The 21,678-nt window shown below is 43.0% G+C and overlaps 1 protein-coding gene across 3 annotated transcripts in view; it reads left to right on the forward strand.

Moving 5' to 3' along the window:
- The window catches only part of PRRC2A (proline rich coiled-coil 2A), a 102,746-nt gene that overhangs the window by 66,380 nt on the left and 14,688 nt on the right, over positions 1 to 21,678 (forward strand). The window contains exons 18-24 of one of the 3 annotated variants that reach the window (XM_077483060.1): positions 5,697 to 5,791; positions 5,882 to 5,993; positions 9,981 to 10,057; positions 10,165 to 10,326; positions 16,786 to 16,908; positions 17,046 to 17,114; positions 19,823 to 19,946. In XM_077483060.1, coding sequence (XP_077339186.1) covers positions 5,697 to 5,791; positions 5,882 to 5,993; positions 9,981 to 10,057; positions 10,165 to 10,326; positions 16,786 to 16,908; positions 17,046 to 17,114; positions 19,823 to 19,946 — 762 coding nt within the window. The remainder of the gene's footprint in view (positions 1 to 5,696; positions 5,792 to 5,881; positions 5,994 to 9,980; positions 10,058 to 10,164; positions 10,327 to 16,785; positions 16,909 to 17,045; positions 17,115 to 19,822; positions 19,947 to 21,678) is intronic. The other 2 variants (XM_077483066.1, XM_077483076.1) reach the window with 2 other exon arrangements.

The following is a 21,678-nucleotide window of genomic DNA, read 5'->3' on the forward strand; positions in this document are numbered from 1 at the left end:
GACCCTTCCAAATTACATTTCCTGAACTTAGAATAAAGTTGATTATGTTTCCAAACATTTCGGGACAGAAAAAGGTAGACGGTATCATCACATTCTATCTATCCAAAAAGAAAGGGTAATGCACAGGAAAACACATCAACATTTCGAAAGCCATGGAAAATGAATTCATGTATCCAGTCACAGAATGGTACTGTGGATACAAGACCAAAATACCAATGTGCCATGTCCTAATATAACATGAAATAGGATAGAAAAGGGACTATGGACTTTATAGGCACAATAGCAAAAAAACATTTAAATATCAAAATATGTTTTTATTAGTATAAGCATAAAAGCATATGTGAATTTTTACAAATCCTTTTAAAATTCCACAAAAATAGATGGTTATACAATCATTACCGCTACTGTGATTATAACCATAATTCAAATGGAGATTAATGTAAACATTCCATGGTATAGTCAGAATCCAAGAATATGGTAGACAAACAGGATTGTGGTATAATGTTAGTTAAATGGAAAATGGCTCAACATGTTTCGCGCGTCATCACGCTTAGTCTGGAGCTTAAATTTTGTGGCTAATAGAAAGTAAAAAGGAAAAAAGAACAACAACAAGATAACATAAATGAATTTGTCAAATACACAACAATATATGTATAGAAAAAATACATTATTGCAACTGTGTCCTGAGCAGCAAGGTCCAACAAGCACAATATAGGCAGAGGGGACAGTCTAAGGCACTGTGGGGGCGTACATAACATATACTGGGTAAATAATGATTTGGTATAAAAGAATATCAAGTTAAATATAAATGCCAAGGGCTGTACCAAACAGCAATAATAGGAATGTGAGTATACTTGGCAATTACATGAAGATACACAACGCAGTAAGTTTTTAGACCCGCAAAGAAACAGACCACAACACAGACAGCATACATTAATTGTAGCGCTGGGCACAGGGGAAAGAAGTGACCAACAAAAATCCTATAGCCTTAGGATAAAAATATATATAAAGATCATTCTATATATAGAAACAGGTAACTGGTCAGTTAAAAAGTATATATAAGTAAGCCCACTCACCAGGCAGGAGACTCGCCATAATAAAGTCCAAACTGGTAAAAATATATATGATGCATAGGAACCTATGTAGAGAGCCTTATGTTGAAAGGCAGTCACTGAATAGGAACATCAGCCTCTTAATGGGTTAATATGTATAGAGGTGGTAGATATAAGCCAAAGAACACCAGATGGTGGTTCCAAGAAACTGTATACCTCAATCGTCACCTAAAAACATACAAAAAACAAGTTTCAAAGGCTACAGAGCCATCCAGCCAAAAGGAATGCATAATCGCCAAACGTGATATACAAAAACAGTCATACCATAACAAAAACGCCACTTAGAAAAACAGCAGCGTCAGAGGATCAAAACAAACACGTGGATGTCAGCCAGTGAAGCCCACCAACTAGCGTGCTCTAAGGCTGCTTTCACACTGGGGCGGTATTCAGGCGTTACAGCGCTAAAAATAGCGCCTGTGTAGCGCCTGAAAAAAACCGGCCCCTTTCACTCCAGTGTGAAAGCCGGAGGGCTTTCACACTGGAGCGGTGCGCTGGCAGGACAGTGAAAAAAGTCCTGCTAGCCGCATCTTTGGAGCGGTGAAGGAGCGGTGTATTCACCGCTCCTAAACCGCTCCTAAACCGCTCCTACCCATTGAAATCAATGGGACAGCGCGGCAATACCGCCGGCAAAGCGCTGCTGCAGCGGTGCTTTGCGGGCGGTTTTAACCCTTTTTCGGCCGCTAGCGGGGGTTAAAACCACCCTGCTAGCGCCCGCAGACCGCCGCTAAAACGACGGTAAAGCGCCACTAAAAATAGCGGCGCTTTACAGCCGACGCCCGCACAGCCCCAGTGTGAAAGCAGCCTTAGTATGCACGTTTTGTGCTTGTTGGACCTTACTGCTCAGGACACAGTTGCAATAATGTATTTTTTTCTATATATATATATATATATATATATATATATATATATATATATATATATATATATATATTGTTGTGTATTTGATTAATCCATGTATGTTATCTTGTTCTTCTTTTTTCCTTTTTACTTTCTATTAGCCACAAAATTTAAGCTCCAGATGAAGCGGGACCACACGCGAAATATGTTGAGCCATTTTCCATTTGACTAACATTATACCGCAATCCTTACCATGGAATGTTTACATTAATCTCCATTTGAATTATGGTTATATCACAGTAGCGGTAATGATTGTATATGGTTACCATCTCTTTTTTTGTGGAATTTTAAAAGGATTTGTAAAAATTCACACGTGGTTTTTATGCTTATACTAATAAAAATATATTTTGATATTTTAAATGTTTTTTGTTATTGTGCCTATAATAAAGTCCATAGTCCCTTTTCTATCCTATTTCATTTCGAAAGCCATGCTTTCAGGACCCTTGTGTTCTGTGAATGTCCGGGACACTGAAAGTCTCAGACCTGATGATACCTTCTAAGACCCCTTTCACACTGGGGCGTTTTTCAGGCGCTTTAGCTTTAAAAAAAAAAGCGCAGTTTGAAGCGCTTGAAAGAAGCCTCATCTGCAACCCCAATGTGAAAGCCCAAGTGCTTTAAGAGCCCTTTCACAATGTCGGCGCCCGAAAGACACTCGTAAAGCGCCGCTTAAACTAGCAGCACTTTACCAGCGTTTTTCGAGTGCTATTGGGGCGCTTTTAACCCCTGCTGGTAGCCAAATAATGGGTTAAAAGCGCCCACAAAACGCTGCTGCCAAAAACGCTTTTCAGGCGTTTTGCAGGCGCTTCCCATTGATTTCAATGGGAAGGGGCGCTTTTAGGAGCAGTGTATTCACGCTCCAAAAGCGCTGCAAAGAAGCTGTTTGCAGGACTTTTTTTGACGCCCTGCCAGCGCAACGCCTCAGTGTGAAAGCACTCGGCCTTTTACATTGGGATCGCAGTTGCGGATTCTTTCAGGCACTTTTTTTTAAAGCTAAAGCGCCTGAAAAACTCCCCAGTGTGAAAGGGATCTCAGTGTGAAAGCACTCAGGCTTTTACATTGGGATTGCAGTTGCGGCTACTTTCAAGCGCTTTACAGGCGCTTTTTTTTTTAACTCTAAAGCACCTGAAAAACGCCCCAGTGTGAAAGGGGTCTAAGTAAGTAATATGACCTTGCAAGTCTCAAGACAGGGAACGTACTGTAGGTAATACTAGGGCCTGTGATGTTTCTGGTACCTGCACTGAATAGGAAACCAGCAAGCATTGGTAAGAGTAGCCATAGAGAAAGAAATTAGAACAGAAAAGAAAAGAAAGGGGTAAATGTGGATGAAAAGGGCACAACGGCTGTGGAGTCCTCTAAACTAAGAATGCAGGTAAGAATCCTGCACAACGGTCAAAAGAAAGGGCTGGAGTTTAAAAGAGAATTAAGGGGATTTTTTTTTTTTTTTTTCAGTATCATACTTGCCCAGGTGGATGGAGCATCAGTCCGATGGTGCATCTGTCCCCCAGGCACCTCTTCACTGACAACCCAGCGATCAAACACCGCCGATGGCTCAGTTCTCACAGCTCCTCGAGCAGAGACCTGGTGACTGTCAATCAGCAGCTCTGCTCCCTCACTCACTCACTGGAGCGCTGAGCTGTGGGGGGCGAGACGCTGAGAGCCTGAGATGGGTGTCAGTCAAGACACCTGGTGAATCCAGACTTCCATTGTCGGGATGACGCAGTGTCTGGACTGATTTTTTGTGATGTCAGCAGAGAGCGGACTTCAGACCGCTCTCTACTAAAAATGGGTCACAGGAGTGCAAGACTTGGGCGGCACAGTGGTGTAGTGGTTAGCACTCTCACCTTGCAGTAAGAAGGGTCGCTGGTTCAAATCCCAACCACGACACTACCTGCCTGGAGTTTGCATGTTCTCTCTGTGCCTGTGTGGGTTTTCTCCGGGTACTCCGGTTTCCTCCCACAATCCAAAGACATGCAGGTAGGTTAATTGGCTTCTTTCCAAAATTGGCCCTAGTATATGAATGGGGACCTTGGATTGTGGGCTCATTGAGTGTAGGGACCAATGTACGGGGATAGGGACAATTGTAGACACTCACTCAGGTTGAACTGGATGGACTGGTGTCTTTATTCAACCTTACTAACTATGAAACTAATTGCACTCCTGTGATCCATAGGAGAAGCCCAGCCAAACATGCTTTGGTTGCACTTCTCCTTTAACCTCTTCCTGACAGCACTATAGCTGAATGATGGCTGCAATGTGGTCGCACATTTCCAGCAGGACGTCTGTTGAAGTCCTGTCAGAACTCTGCTTCCCCGCATGCCCCCAGGGCTTTCATCGGGAACACTCGGTGATCAGCTGTGTCCTTTGGGCTAATCACAGCAGCCCTTTACCATGTAGTCAGCTGTTTCCGATTACAGCTGATTATAGTGTAAACATGATTTGCCGGTTATTGGCATTCGTCTGCTCAAGCTGAGGCGAGCCAGTAAGAGGCAATCCACACAGAGGACATCTACACTGATGATCAACGCTCTGATTATCAGTGCTGCCTATTGGTGCCTCCTCATCAATGCCCAGCAGTGCAGCCTCATCAGTGCACATCAATGAAGGAGAAAAACTATTTGCACAACTTCATAACAGAAACTAAGATTTTTTTATTTATTATTTGTTTTAGCAAAAAATTTTAAAAACAGCGATGATTAAATACCAGAAAAAGAAAGCTTGAGCTGTCTCAAAAAAAAAGCTATATAATGTGTGTGTGGGACTCTGCTCTTCCAGGTAGGGGGCATGCCACTTCTGCTGTGATTAGTCACACCAGAAGCTGATCAGCGTGCCAATGAATGTCTGCCAGTTCTGCATATATAGCACTGATCACTATATTAGTGTTGGTCATCACAAAGTGTCAGTTAGTATCAGATTGTCCACCACAATATTGCAATCCCACTACAAGTCACTGATCACCGCCATTACTAGTATAAAAAGAAATAAATAAAAGTTTGTGTGGAAGAACTTGAGTGACTTGAACAGAGCTCTGACCTCAACCCTGCTGAACGCTCTTGGGAATAGTTGGAATGCAGATTGTGAGTCTTGTTGTCCAACATCTCCTGACCTTACTAGTTGCCTAATGGTTGAACGGCAAAATTCCAGGAGACAATCCAAAATCTTGTGGCAAACCTTCCAAGAACATTGAAAGCTCTTATAGCTGGGAAGTGGGGGCCAATATCAAATATTCCAGGATTTGGGATGGAATGTCCAAGAAGCTCATGTTGGTGTGATTCCGCAAACTTTTGACCATATAGCGTACCAGCATTTGATTTTGTAATGGCGATGACACACCGGGTTGAAGGTGGAAATTGTGACAAGGGCATCCCGCCACTGGGGTTATAAATCCAGCATGTGACAGCAACATTGAAAAACTGAGGTCTGTTTTGGGTGGAGTTGGCCTTTAATGGCAGTCTAATTAAAACAAGCCAATAAAAATAAAGTGGGAAGTCTGCAGTACTTTTTTTTTTAAAACCTGTGTATGTCAAAACTTGTAAGCATCTGAGAATCACATTATTTTTCTTTTAATGGTGTGTGGTGGTGGGTTTTTACTTTTACGTCACACTCTTTTTGGTTCCTTTACTGAGTACCTTGATTTAGCTAAGCTGCCTTTATGCAGAGGGTGTTTGGTAATTGGTGATCCTCTTTCAGACTCTTTGCTGGCCGCCTGTGAATCAGTTAGTGAAAATGTTGCAGTTCCAAAGCGAGTTGTGTGCTCTCTGAAGCCACAAGAGGTCCCACTGGAGGTATGTCCGTAGCAAAGCTTCAGCTTTCCATTCAGTGTGACCCATTAGCCCTAGAGCAGGCAGTCAAGGACCACCATTGCTTTTTTATAGGATACAGCTCGTGATGGAATCTCAATGCCAGCCACAGTGTGGAAACAGCACGTACCTCGTGGCTACCAGTTTCGATCCTTCCGGTCAGGGGTCTGGAGCAAAGAGCAGAGCAGTAAGTTAGAAGAGATTTTTACAGATATACACCCACTTTAAAGCTTTTGAAAAAAATGTGTTGTAGGGAAGATGGGCGTGCATTTATCAACTTTAGGACCGCCCACATACTGCGGCAGGGCGGCCCCCGCTGTGTCAAATCATCTACATGTATGTGATTTGATATTTCCGGCTAGGGAGTGAATGCCTGCCGCTCCAGTTTTGCTGTCATTTGCTACAGCACAAGCCGATCAGCGGATCCCATGATTTATGGCTGGAACCCATCAGTTTGGCTGAGCGAATGACAGAAGATAGCCCTGTGTAGGTAAGCACCACAGAGTTCTCCACTGTCAGCAGCAATGCGCTTTTTTTTCATCCTGCACAGCAGGGAGTAAAAAGCGACTCATTGTTTAGTAAAAAAACAGCACACACTGCACACATTAAACATTGTTAGGCATGCGTTTAAAGTGATATTAAAGTCTTGTTTTTTTTTTTTGTTTAAACATAAAAAAAATATGTTAAACCTACCTTCCCTGTGTAGTGGTTTTACACGGAGCAGCCCAGATCCTCTTCTTCTCGGGTCCTTCGCCGGTGCTTCTGACCCTTCTCTCCTGCTGAGTGCCCCCATAGGAAGCTGCACCCGAGCCGCTGCTCTGTGTGTCCATTCAGATGCCCCGTCTTTCCTAATTGGTTCACTGATTTTGACAGTGGGAGCCAGTGGCACCCGCTTCTGTCTCAACCAATGTCGAGATGGGGCTAAGGTAAGTATTAGGGGGGCTGCTGCACACCGAAGGCTTTTCATTCGAATGCATAGAATACATTAAGATAAAAACCTTCTTCCTTTACAACCATTTAAATCCCTTGATCAACCTAGATGTCAACCCCTCCCCAGCCAGTGTCAGTACAATGACAGTGCATATTTAGCACCGATCACTGTATTCGTGTCACTGGTGATTTCAATGGCAGTGCCCCCCAGCGTCAGTTAGTGTTAGATTGCCCACTGCACTATCAGAGCCTCATTATAAGACACTAATCGCCGCCATTAGTAGTATTGAACAAAAAAATGTAGCAGTATAAAAAACTTTTATATACTGTGTGTGTGTGTGTGTGTGTATGTGTGTGTGTGTATATATATATTCTATAATAGTTTGTATACATTATAACTTTTACAAAAAACACTTATTGGGATTTATTTTTAATTTTTTTGGTTATCAAAAATGTAGCAGAATACATTTTGGCCAAAATTTATGAAGAAACTCAACTTTTTTAAATGGATGCTTTATAGCAGAAAGTAAACAAAATTGTTTTTTTTTTTTTTTAAATCAACCTTTTTTTTATTTTATTTTTATTTTTTTTCATTCATTTTGCAAAAAAAATAAAAAAAACAATGGTGATCAAATATCACCAAAAGAAAGCTCTATTTGTGTGAAAAAAATGATATAAATTTCCTTTTTAGATACAGCGCTGCATGACTGTTACCAATTTAAAATAGCACAGTGCTGAATAACAAAAAAATGCCTTGGTCACGAAGGGAGTAAAATATTCTGGAGCAGAGGTGGTTATAAAGAAATAGATAATGAGGACCACCACCTGTACAAACTAAGCCATGTATTGTGTTGCATTAGCTTCTGCCCACTTATTTGGAAGAGTGTTAGATTGGCGAAGGTGTTGCGTGATGTTCTGAGGTGGTAATGACCCCGATAGGAATCCTAATATCTCTCTTCTTATGGAAGACCTGAACTGTGGAAGCTGTGCCCAAAAAAGCCAAGCAAAGAGCAAAGGAATACTCGCTAGTTTTCTCTGTAGGGCCTCCCTGCATCTGATCTTTTCCTAATTACTACACCATGTCTCTGTGTGAACGCAGCTTTCTGAGAAGATGCAGGGCTTTGCTGCACCCCAGATGACTGGTAATCTAGTGACTGGTGTAATAATTGAGCAGCGGCAGGAACGGTTCAGAAAGTACATTTTATACAGAATGGATTAAAGGCTAGCTCCACCTTTTAAGACCATGTTACACCCATATTTAGGGTGTAACATGGTGCAAAATGGAGCCCTATCATCAAACCCCCTCCCTGCAGAAGCTGTCAGATTTGAAGATCACGCACAGATGTGACATTCAGAGATCTGTGGATAAATAAACTGGAAGTTCCATCTTCCTCCGCAGCAGACAGACTTGTAGTTCTCAGTGGAATGTGTCAATCGCTGCACTTGTAGTCCGTGGACACTTCCTCTTTTCTGGAGAGAGTCTGTAGGAGCCTGGCATTGCACCTACAATCCACTGATTCTGGTTGTAGTGCTTTGCAGGTTCCTTTGCAAAAAGTAATAAATGCACTTTTTTTTTTCTAGGGATGCACTGATATATTGTCTGCCGAAAATGGGGTTATCAGCATTTTGTTAGGGGGAACAAAAAAAGTGCCGATAATGGCATGCTGTGTTCTATTGACGTCAATGCAAAATCGCCCCTATTGACTTCAATGCAAAAAACAACCCATGTTGACTTCAATGCAAAATTGTGCACCATTGACTTCAATGCAGAAAAAAACTTTCCATTTCGGTTTTCAGCCAAGTGCATCCTGAATTTTCGGTTTTGGTCCAGGATTTTCCTTTCGGTACACCACTATTTCTTCAAATGCATTAATTTTGTTTCCAAAAGGTGGACATAGCCTTTAAGCAGGGAGCTGATTGCACTTTTTCTCAGTTACAGCTTCCACTCCAGCAAGCCAGCAGGAGAAAAGCAAGCGGAACCCAATAGGGACATTGCCGAATTTTACGCCACGTTTCATCAGACTAGCAGTCAGAGGCAGCAGTGCCTTAGATCAGTGGTCATCAACCCTGTCCTCAGGGCCCACTAACAGGCCAGGTTTTATGTATTACCGTGGGGAGGTGCAGACTAGAATACTGCAATCACTGAGTAGCAAATGAAATCACCTGTGATTGTATTTCAGTTATCTTGCAAACCTGGCCTGTTAGTGGGCCCTGAGGACAGTGTTGATGACCACTGCCCTAGATGATCTCACACTGCACATTTATAGCTTTGAGGCTACAGTACAGGTGTGTCTAGGCAAAGTTGCGTGTCTGAGAATGCACTGCTGTTTTCCAGGAGGAATTCTAGACAAAGGATTTTTGCAGGGTACTGCTTGGCAGCAATTTAATACTTCTAGATGTTCTTTATTATATAGCAAACCTTTACTTTTTAAGTTGAAGTTCACTTTATAAGGTTCAGGTGCAATGGGAGATTCATGCTAGTTGCAGTGATAAATCTCATTTAATAGTGACTGGTTCACATCAGAACACGATGCGCCAAATTCGCCCGGTCTGTGCGTGATTCCGGCAGTGTGTTTCATTGCACTGCGCTTGTGTTCTGCATGTGAATGGTAATATATTGGTAAGGGCACCCCAAACTGCAGATGTGGCAGTGCAAGGCACTACTTTTTCCGTGATCTAAACGGGTTGCAAAATGCACCACGTGGAAGCCTCATAGGAACGTGCACAATCCTGTGGTGATCCTGCTGTGGACCGGTCCTAAAACATTAATCAGCAAAGGAACTAAGTACTTCCTTTACCTTCTGTAACCACCTCTCTTTTACAGTGTTATGTTTACTACAGATAAAGGATCAAACCTTGTAGCAACCTGTATAGTAAACCTTCCAGATGCATATAAATACCAGAAGTGTGAAGGTACAGGATGGTTTATAAATAAAGGTTACAATAACTTTGTATATATAGAGGTATAACCATTTTTGAAGCAGTGTATTTGTGACTTTAAATAGATGAGCTAATTGTCGTCGGTGTACAAATTGTAGCAACCCGTAGCAAAACTGCTGTGATTGCTTAAGAATTTTCTACTGTTAACAAGTGAGATCTGATTGGTTAAAGTAATTTATACCTCATTATGTACTGCCTCCTAAAACATTCCCAGTTGTCTTTTTATGCATTCTTACATTGTTTTCATACTGACTTCATTTCCTTTTTCTTTTTTTTTTCCTTTTTGCTATGTGTATATATATAGATGACAGAGGGAAGCTTGTGCGCTCCTACCCAGTGGAGCCATGGATGGACTCTTATGAAGACCATATTAGTACAGAGGTAATTATACCTAAAGGTGGCATTGATGTAATTGTAAAAAAAAAAAAATTGTTATATTGATAAACATGTTATCAATACAAATGCCTTTTCTTTTCTTTTCCTCTCAGATGAGCCAGTCAGACAGTGGTGTTGATCTGAGTAGCGATTCGCAGCTCTCTTCCAGTAGTTGTAGTCAGCGCAGCTCTCCTGATGGTGGGATGAAGCCTGAAATGGGCAAGAGATCAGTGCGCCCAGGGTCCTCGGGTCCACCTCCGCATGGACACATTCTGGTAATTACAAGTCTATATAGTGCTCTGCCGCTATAAGTCTCCTTGCTGTGCTATTTGCAAAATAGAGCTTAAAGAGAAACGTGAGGGTCCTAGTTCAATGCAATATGAAAATGGTAGCTGCCTCTTTGTCATCATTGACTTGGCAATAAGTGCAGAAATAAAGACCCAAAGTTTCCTGATCTCCATACTTATTGCAGGTCAGTGAGCCAGAGTGGGTGAAGCAACAGGTTTGCATAGAACCTGGGAGGTCAACAGTGGTCTCCCTACATGTTTAATTGCACAATACTAATGTGTTTTTTTTTTTTTTGGGAATAGGTGTTATAGGGTGGTTTAAAACAGGCAGTGCCTCCACATTTTTTTTTTTTCTCCTTCCCAACTTCTAGTGTCTTTAACCCTTACCTGCTGAATATTTATATGTTTGCAGTCACTCGGGTGCTTCAAACTACTATTTTCTTTGTGCCTGCAAAACTTCTATATTACCTGGTTGATCCTGCTAGTTCCTTTCTTCCTAAAAATAAACTGACCATGCTAGGTATGACAGCCAATCATGCTAGCGTGGTCCGTTTATGTCCTCTGTCATTCTGCTTTTTGATACAGGCCTGTATCTTCCGTGTTCAGTGTAAGACCACAACGCCAGCCATTGCTCCTCCTTTGATTGAGTGCTTGTGAGTCGGTGCAATCAGCTGGAGAAAGCACATGGATTTACAAAAGGCATATATGTATTCGTTTTGAGAATGACACAAATATTAATTTTCACAAAGTCTGCTGCTTCAGTGTTTTTCGATCTTTTCGTCAGATGTTACTATGGTATACTGAAGTATAATTACAAGCTTTTTGTAAGTGTCAAAGGCTTTTATTGGCAGTTACATAAAGTTTATGCAGAGTCAATATTTGCAGTGTTGACCCTTCTTTTTCAAGACCTCTGCAATTTGGCATACTATCCGTCAACTTCTGGGCAACATCCTGACTGATGAAAGCCCATTCTTGTATAATAGTTTGTCAGAAATTCTTCTTGAGGATTGACCACAAGTTCTCAATGGAATTAAGGTCTAGGGGAGTTTCCTGGCCATTGACCCAAAATTTCAATGTTTTGTTCCCCAAACCACTTAGTTATGACTTTTTCCTTATGACAAGGTGCTCCATCAAGCTGGAAAAGGCATTGCTCCTCACCAACCAAACTGTTCTTGGATGATTGGGAGAAGTTGCGCTCAGAGGATGTTTTTGTACCATTCTTTATGTATGGATGTGTTCTTAGGCGAAATTGTGAGTGAACCCACTCCCTTGGCTGAGAAGCAGCCCCACACATGGTTTGTTTGAGGATGCTTTACTGTTGGCATGACACAGAACTGATGATGGCTCTCACCTTTTCTTCTCTGAACAAGGTTTTTTTTTTTGCGGATGCCCCAAATAATCGAAAAGGGGATTCATCAGACAAAATTACTTTACCCCAGTCCTCAGCAGTCCAATCCTTGTACCTTTTTCAGAATATAGAATATTAGTCTGTCCCTGATATTTTTCCTGGAGAGGAGTGGTTTCTTTTGCTGCCCTTCTTGACACCAGGCCATCCACCAAAAGTCTTCTCCTCACTGTGCATGCGGATGTGCTCACACCTGCCTGTTGCCATTCCTGAGCAAGCTCTGCACTGGTGGTGCTCCAATCCCGCAGCTCAATCAATTGTACGAGGGAGTCTTGGCGCTTGCTGGACTTTCCAGGGTGCCGTGAAGCCTTCACAACAATTGAACCTCTCTCCTTGACACTCTTGATGATCCGATAATTGGTTGATTTGGGTCCAATCTTAGTAGCAGCAATATCCTTGCCTGTGAATCCCTTTTTGTGCAAAGCAAAGATGAATGCATATGTTTCTTTGTAAGTAACTGTGGTTTACAGAGGAAAAACAATGATTTTAAGCTTCCAGTCTGTTATTCTAACTCAGTCAGGATTACAGAGTGATTTCTAGCCTTGTCCTCATCAACACTAAGACCCCATTCACATCTGAGCGTTTTGTAGCTTGAAGCCTGAAGCTACAAAATGCTGGAGGGGAAAAAATGTATTATTCTCAATGGAGATGGTTCACATCTCCACTCCATGTCGCCTGAAGCCGAACGCCTGAAGCTCAAACAAGTTCCGGACCCTTTTTTGTCGCTTGAATTGAGCAGATTTGGGCGTTTTTCTTCTTTTAACATTGGGGACCTTTTGCCCTGCACAAAATTGTGGTAAAAAACGCTGCAAAATCGCGCGATTTTCTGCTTTAAAACGCTACGCTCAGGTGTGAATGCAGCCTGACACCTGTGTTAACGAGAGAATCACTGCCATGTCAGCTGCTCCTTTTGTGGCAAGGCCAAAGTGTAGTGGAAATGTTTTTTTGGGGGGGGATTAAGTTAATTTTCATGGAAAAAAGGGACTTTGCAATGAAATGCAATTCATCTGTTCACTATTCCGAACATTCTGGTGAGTATGAAAATGGCCATCATAAAAACTGAGGCAGACGACTTTGAAAATGTTATATTTGTGTCATTCTCAAAGCTTTTGGCCACGGCTATACTCAAAGTAGTTGTGATGTTCTTTCATCATATCCAAATTTTTAACATTTAACTGACCTAAATAAGGTGGGGTGTTGTGAAAACGAACATACAGTGAATATAAAAAGTCAGGTTTCTGTGATGTAAGACAATGAGACAAAGTTGAATAATTTCAGAACTTTTTCCAACTCCAATGTGACCTATAAAACTGTACAACTCAGTTGAACAACAAATTGAAATCTTTTAGGTGAAGGGAAGTAAAAAATAAAATAATGTGGTTGCATAAGTGCTAATACTAATACTTTGTTGGAGCACCTTATGATTTTATTACAGCCTTTTTGGGTATGAGTCTATCAGCATGGCACATCTTGACTTCAGATTGTGAGGCAATCTCCTGTACACAGCCCTCTTCAGATCACCCCACAGTTTTTCAATGGGATTCAAGTCAGGGCTCTGGCTGGGCCATTCCAAAACTTTAATCATCTTCTGGTGAAGCCATTCCTTTGTTGATTTGTAATGTATGCTTTGGGCCGTTGTCATGCTGAAAGATGATCCTCTTCATGATCAACTTTCTGAAGGTTTTGTGGCAATATTGACTGGTATTTGGAACTGTTCATAATTCCCTCTACCTTGACTAAGGTCCCTGTTTCAGCTGAAGAAAAACGGCCCCAAAGCATGATGCTGCCACCACCATGTTTCATGGTGGGTATGGTGTTCTTTTGGTGATGTGCATGTTTTTTTTTTTTTTGTGCCAAACGCATCTTTTATAATTATGGCCAAAAAGTTCAACCTTGGTTTCCTCAGGCCATAACACATTTTCCCACATGCTTTTAGGAGACTTCAGATGTGTTTTTGCAAAATTTAGCCGGGCTTGGATGTTTTTCTTTGTAAGAAAAAGCTTCCGTCTTGCCACTCTATCCCCATAGCCCAGACATATGAAGAATACGAGAGATTGTTGTCACATGTACCATACAGCCAGTACTTGCCAGATATTCCTGCAGCTTCCTTAATGTTGCTTTGGCCTCTTGGCAGCCTCCCTGACCAGTTTTCTTCTTTTCATCAATTTTGGAGGGACGTCCAGTTCTTGGTAATGTCACTGTTTTATCCATTTAATGATGACCGTCTTCACTGTGTTCCATGGTATATTTAATGCCTTGGAATCTTTTTTGTACCCTCCCCCTGACTGATACCTTTTTAACAATGAGATCCCTCTGATGCTTTGGAAGCTCTCTGTGGACCATGATTTTTGCTGTAGGGTGCGACTAAGAAAATGTCAGGAATAGGGATGTGCTCAGGCGTGTTCACATGGACCACATGCAGCGCCCGCCAGGAAGTCAGCGCAGCGCTACGCTAATCACAGGCCGTGAGGCATTGCCGATCTCTGCAGCCGCACATCTGGGCAATGTCTCAGCTGCCCGACTTCCTGGCGGGCTCTGCACGTGGTCCATGCGAACACGCCTGAGTTCATCCCTAGTCAGGAAAGACCTACTAGAACAGCTGAACTTTATTTGGGGTTTAGCAAAGACACTCTAAATGATGGAAGGTGTGTACTGACTCCTATTTAACATGAGTTTAAATGTGATTGCTCAATTCTGAACACTGCTACATCCCCCCATCCCCCCCCCCCCCCCCCAATAGGTTTGTTTTTCAATTGAATTGTACAATTTATAGGTCACATTAAAGATGCAAAAAGTTTGGAAATTCTTTCTTTGTCTCATTTTTTTACATCACAGAAACCGGACATTTTAACAGCGGTGTGTAGAGTTTTTATATCCACTGTAAATGTGGGCTAGCAGGGTATCATCCCATTGTATATAGAATAGCAAAATTTATAGTAGGATTGAATAGTGACCATTAAATATAATCACATCCAACTTGCATAAAATGTATGTCCTTGAGAGGCCTACGCATTTTGCGGCCACACCGCTTCCTCAGAACCCACAAGGATCAATACAAACAAAAAAATCATAAAAGCACTTCTACAGAAAAATAAACATAACACAAATTAGCCATATGAATAAACAATATGCCTTGACATCTGTACATAATATATTACAACCCTCATGTGTGATATGCAGCAAATAACTTTAAGCAATGAAAAACCAAATAAAAAAAAAATCTTACAAATAATCTGAGGTTAAGACCAGATAAAAATAATGTGAATAGCTGCTGTCAGTTCAATATACCTGCTGGCTCATGGGAGAGCTATCCTGGGACAGCCAGCGCCACAGAATATGCATGGGACTGTAAAAACAGCAGGTAAGTACTAGGTGGATCCCCATATAATGATGGTAATCAAAACCATCTTTGTATTGATCTTTGTGGGTCCTGAGGAAGCGGTGTGGCCATGAAACGCATAGACCCCTCTCAAGGACATACAGTATCTCACAAAAGTGAGTACACCCCTCACATTTTTGTAAATATTTTATTATATTTTCATGTGACAACACTGAATAAATTACACTTGGCTAAAGAGTGTAAAGACCACTATTATTTCTCAGCCCTGTCTTAACCCTCTTGGGCATGGAGTTCACCAGAGCTTCACAAGTTGCCACTGGAGTCCTCTTCCACTCCTCTATAATGACATCACAGAGCTGGTGGATATTGGAGACCTTGCGCTCCTCCACCTTCCATTTGAGGATGCCCCACAGATGCTTAATAGGGTTTAAGTTTGGAGACATGCTTGGCCAGTCCATCACCTTTACCCTCAGCTTCTTTAGTGAAGCAGTTGGTGTGTTTGTGGTCGTTATGTTGGAATTCTGCCCTGAGGCCCAGTCTCCAAAAGGGAGGGGATCATGCTCTGCTTCAGTATGTCACAGTACATGTTGGCATTTATGATTCCCTCAGTGAACTGTAGCTCCCCAGTGCCGGCAGCACTCGTGCAGCCCCAGATCATGACACTCCCACCACCATGCTTGACTGTAGGCAAGACACACTTGTCTTTGTACTCCTCTCCTGGTTGCCGCCACACACACCTGGCACCATCTGAACCAAAAAGGTTTATCTTGGTCTCATCGGACCACAGGACCAGTAATCCATGTCCTTAGTCTGTTTGTCTTCGGCTTATGGTCTGAGCACTGGCAGGCTGATCCCCCACCTCTTCAACCTCTGCAGCAATGCTGGCAGCACTCATATGTCTATTTCCCAAAGACAACCTCTGGATATGATGCTGAACACGTGCACTCAACTTCTTTGGTCAACCGTGGCGAGGCCTGTTCTGAGTGGAACCTGTCCTAAACCGATGTATAGGTCTTGGCCACCGTGCTGCAGTTCAGTTTCAGGGTCTTGGCAATCTTCTTATAGCCTAGGCCATCTTTATGTAGGTTCTTTTCCGTGAGGTGCCATGTTGAACTTCCAGTGACCAGTATGAGAGAGTGAGAGCGATGACACCAAATTTAACACACTTGCTGACCATTCACACCTGAGACCTTGTAACACTAACGAGTCACATAAAACCGGGGAGGGAAAATGGCTAATTGGGCCCAATTTTCATTTTCACTTAGGGGTGTAGTCCTTTTTGTTGCCAGTGGTTTAGACATCAATGGCGGTGTGTTGAGTTATTTTAAGTGGACAGCAAATTTACACTGTTATACAAGCTGTACACTCACTACGTTACATTGTAGCAAAGTGTAATTTCTTCAGAGTTGTCACATAAAAAAAAGATGTAATAAAAAATGTGAGGGATGTCCTCCCTTTTGTAAGATATTGTACATCGAACGCGTAATGAAATATTGTGTTACAAATTTATTTTTTATATGTCGTCTTCAAATGTTACATCAGAATTTTTAATCTATTTTCAATAGAATTCTTAATTTTTTATTTTTTATTTCTTTTTTGCAAGTTGGATGTTATTATATTTGATGGTCACCAGTGGTGTGTTCAAAGTTAATTTTACTAGAATTTTGCTATACTTTAACAAATCTCTGCCCTTTATTTATAGTCACCTGGAATACCTCCTGATCCAATTGGGATGGAGCGTGCCCAGAAACCTGCATCAGAATGTCCACGAGGACCCAGCACACCCTCTTCTCTGTCCTCGGCTCCTCAGTCTCCAAATCCTAAGGTAAGGATTAAAATATTTACTTTTTTTTTTTTTTTTAATTGGCCCAGTTTTCATTGGCCTGTTGTAATTCCTAACTGTATCATGTGCCTGAATTCATCTTCTATTTTCCTTTCTCTTGGCACAATTAAAACAACTAGTTTGCTAACGCTGAAGGCGCCAAGCATGCCAGGGACACACATGGCACTGCAAGCCGGTATTCTGGCATGGTAAGTCTTGAGGAATTTGCTGTTACCTGTTGCCCTTGTTGATATATTGCTGTTCCTCTTGTACCCTGGTATCTTATGTGTTTACACCTGTAATGACCTAAAAATTAACAAAACTACTGATGAATAGTAGAAAACATAAGGTGCCAGATTGTACTGTGCTTGTTACAGTTTGCCTGGACCTTTATGGTTCTCATGCAGCTGCCTACCTTCTGGAAGTCAGAAGTTTGCACTGTATAGTAAGCTGGGGAGGTGGCTTGTCTACTACCGTGGAAATTAGGGACATCTTGTAAATTTCCAGCCGTGCTTTCAGTTTTAAAGGCATCTACATTTACCGTTGCTATTTTCAGCTTAAACTTCCCAATTGCAGCTTAAAGCGGAGGTCCACCCTAATGTGGACCTTCCGCTCATTGGAATCATCCCCCCCCCTCCGGCGCCACAATTGGCACCTTTCAGGGGGGAGGGGGGTGCAGGTACCTGTACAGTACAGGTATCTGCACCCACTTCCGGCATAGATATCTGCAGAATCTACGCCCCTTTCCGAAAGTCCCCCACTGCCTTCTGGGAAACGCACGGATCCCAGAGACAGCGGGACCATCCTTATTGCGCAGCACGACTCGCGCATGCGCAGTAGGGAACCGGGAAATGAAGCCGAAAGGCTCCACTTCCTGATTCCCATACCCAAGATGGCGGCGGCAGCACCCGAGAGACGATCGAGAGATCGGCTTCGGGTGCCGACGTCGCGGGCGCGCTGGGCGGGTAAGTGTCCTTATTTTAAAAGTCAGCAGCTGCAGTATTTGTAAAAAAAAAAAAAACGGCGGAACTCCCGGCGGACTCCCGCTTTAACCAGCCCCAGAAGGTTTGGCTGCTCAATGACTAGGCCATTTTTTGCGATACGGCACTGCATCGCTTTACCTGACAATTGCGTAGACCTGCGACGCTGTACCCAAACATAATTGAAGTCCTTTTTCCCCCCACAAATAGAGCTTTCTTTTGGTGGTATTTGATCATCTCTGCGGTTTTTATTTTTTGCACTATAAACAAAAAAAGAGTGTGAATTTTGAAACAAAAACACAATATTTTGTACTTTTTGCTATAATATCCCCAATTTGTTTTAAGTAAAGCATTTTTTTTTCTCAGTTTAGGCTGATATGTATTCTTCTACATATTTTTGGCAATAAAAATCGCAATAAGCGTATATTGATTGGTTTGCGCAAAAGTTATAGCGTCTACAAAATAGGGGATAGATTTATGGCATTTTTATTATTTTATCTTTTACTAGTAATGGCGGCGAGCTGCGATTTTTATCAAGACTGTGACATTATGGCAGACACTTTTGACACATTTTTGGGACTATTGACAATTATACAGCGATCAGTGCTATAAAAATGCACTGATTACTGTATAAATGGCACTGGTAGGGAAGGGGTTAACACTAGGGGGCGATCAAGGGGTTAATTATATTGCCTAGTGTGTGTTCTAACTGGGGGGAGGGGACTTACTATAGGAGATGACAGATCGTGTTTCCTAGCTATTAGGAATTCACGATCTGCATCTCCTCTTTTCACAGAACAGAGATTTGTGTGTTTACACACACGTGTCCCTGTCCTGCCTCTCATGCTTGCGATCGCGCTAGGCCTGCGGTCATCGTGTTCGCAGTTCATGAGCATCGGCACCCCTGCAGTGCAGAGGGCGCACGCCTGCTGTCCCGCTTAAAGGAGCCAACGTACAGCTACAACGGTTCATGGGATCTTGCTGACCTGCCACAGTATGACGGCGGCTGGTTGGCAAGTGGTTAAAGTGTAACTAAAGGTAAAACTTTTTAATTTTTTTTCTTTCTTTTATTTTCATTTTGGATAGCGTGGGTGTGTGCGGTTATGATCAGTGATGGGGGGGGGGGGGGGGGGGTGGAATGGCAGGGCTGGGGAGGAGGGGAGTTGTGATCATTGGCAGTGCTTGGGTGATGGGATCCGTGGCAGTGCTGGGGGTGGTATGAGTGAAGACAGTGCTGGTGGTGGTGGGATGAGCGGCAGTGCTTTTGGGGGGGGGGGTTAGGAATAAGTAGAAGTGCTTGGGGTGGATGTGATTAGTAGCAGTGCTGGGTGCAGATCAGTGACGCTTGTCCACTCCGTTCCCCCTGCCTGCATGTGTGAGAGAGAGATACCCAGTGCCTTCCATAGAAGATTCATGCTGGCCAGCAGCGGACAGGGCCTATTCTCGGGGGTGAGGTGCTCTGCTCTTTCAGCGGAGTCCCGGACTGCATGCGCCTCCCGCCGGTCCTCGGGGAGCCCGATCCGCCTGTCCTCCAACCCACTTTTAGTGCTGGAAGTGGAGAGAAGGGCAGATAGTCCCTGGCCCCCCCGAACATCGCTCACACAAAACAAGCTTTCGGTTGGTCTGTATTGAGAGGCGGAGTTGAGTGCAGATCCTTCTGCTCTCATAGGCTCCAGCCGTTTAATCTCTTAGTGGCAGGGAGTGCTCTGGCGGAGGTAGCTTAGTGGTGGGGCAGTGCTCTGGCGGAGGGGTCTCCGCATTTGTTCCCTCCACGGCCGTCGGTGCCTAATTACAGGCGGCAGTGCAGCAGGCTTCACAGATTTGGACAGGGGAGTTCTCTAGCGGAGGTGCCGGAACAGTGTTTCGGCAGAAGAAAAGCCCTGACTATAACATTTTTAATATTATTTTTGACTTTCATCCTCCCTGTTAACTTGCAGATTGGCCCCTCTACTCAGTCCTGGCATCTCCAAGCGCATTCTGCTTCCACTGGGCCCTCCTTGGATCATCTGCAGATTAGCCAGTCCCCTGCTGTCTCTGAGGGGGGGAAATCTCACATGCCAGGTATGTGTTTGCCGAAAGCTATTAATGTGATTGTAAAGCCTTTTTTTTTTCTTTAAAATAACAAACATGTTTTACTTACCTGCTCTGTGTAATGGTTTTGCACAGAGCAGCCCCAATCCTCCTCTTCTCAGGTCTCCTTCCAGCACTACTGGCTCCTCCCCTGCACCGAGTGCCCACCATAGCAAGCCACTTGCTATAGAGGCACTTGCAGAGTGCGGCTCGGCCCCTCCCTCTGCTCCCTCCACACTGAGATTGACAGCTGCAGAAGCCAATGTCTTCCACTGCTGTCTGAGCCTATGAGGAGGGAGAGAGCCGCTGCTCTTGTACACAGTGGTGGATCGAGAGGGCTCAGGTAAGTATAAAGGGGGCCGAGGTGGAGCTGCACTCAGTTTTTTTACCTTAACCACTTGCCTGCCCGCCATGTACTGCGGACTAGCGGCCGCCGTAGCCAAAGCAATGTACTCATGCATCGCTTCCTACTTCAGGGTTTTATGCGTGCTCCCGGCCAGCACCCGCTGTGATTGTACACAGTGGGAGCCTGTTATCAAGTCCCGGCCAGTAATTTACGGCTGGGACCTGCTAATCGGCTGTGTACAATCACAGCCCAGGGCTCAGTTTTTGCAATCAATACAGAGCTCTGTACACAGGGAGCGATCTGTCGATTTCTTATCCCTGAAAAGCAGGGATGAGAAGCAGAGATATCAGTAAAAGCAGCACACATTACACATAGTTAGGCACATGTTTAACCCCTTGGTCGCCCTAAATGTTAACCCCTTGCCAGCCAGTGTCGGTACAGTCACTGTGTGTAGTATTATCACTGATCACTGTATTCGTGTCACTGATGACGTCCGTGGCAGTTAGTCAGATTGACCTGCGCACTAACCCATTCCCATTAGAAGTCTGAGTGCCGCCATTGGTATATAAAAAAAAAATTCCAGTATATATACTATAGTTGTAGGCACTATAACTTCCACACAAAAATATGTAGCAGCATTTTGACCAAATTTGGTTAAGAAATTTGATATATATTTTTTTATGGGATATGTTTTATAGCAGAAAGTAAAAATGTTGTTTTCTTTTCCAATGGTGATCAAATACCACCAAAAGAAAGCTATATTTATGTGAAACATAAATTTTGTTTGGGTACAGCGCTGCATGACCACATAATCTCCAGTTAAAGTAGCGCAGTGCCGAATAGAAAAAAATGGCCTGGTTATGAAGAGGGGTAAATCTTCCTGATGTCAAGTGGAAACACCTACTTGAGCTTGTTGGACATCCCATTTCAAATAGATGAAGGTGCTCCCTTTGCAACTATATGATCCACCACTCCTCAGGAAGGGCTTTCCACAAGATTTTAAATTGCATCTGTAGGAATTTGTGACTGTTTAGCCAAAAAAGGATTTGTGAGGTCAGGTGATGAGAAAACCTGTCTCGCAATTGGTGTACATCTCAAGTGTTCAGTAGGATTGAGGTCAGAGCATTTCACACTTATTTTTCAGAGTAAACTGAGATTGAATCGTAAAATACAGTATTTAGACATCCGTGACACTGTTTTGATGTTGAATTGTAAAAGCAGCGGCGTTCTGTCAGATTAGCAAACCTGTGCGATCAGCAGGCTTTGCCGATGCTTTTAAAATTCAACATCAAAACAGTCATGGATTTCAAAATGCTGTGTTTCATTATATAAGCTCACTTTAGTGGAAAAAATAAATGCAAAATGCAAGATTTCGGT

The sequence above is a fragment of the Lithobates pipiens genome, unplaced genomic scaffold (genome assembly GCF_037356315.1).
Source record: "Lithobates pipiens isolate NorthernLeopardFrog02 unplaced genomic scaffold, aLitPip1_a1.2 Scaffold_1, whole genome shotgun sequence".
Lineage (NCBI taxonomy): Eukaryota > Metazoa > Chordata > Amphibia > Anura > Ranidae > Lithobates > Lithobates pipiens.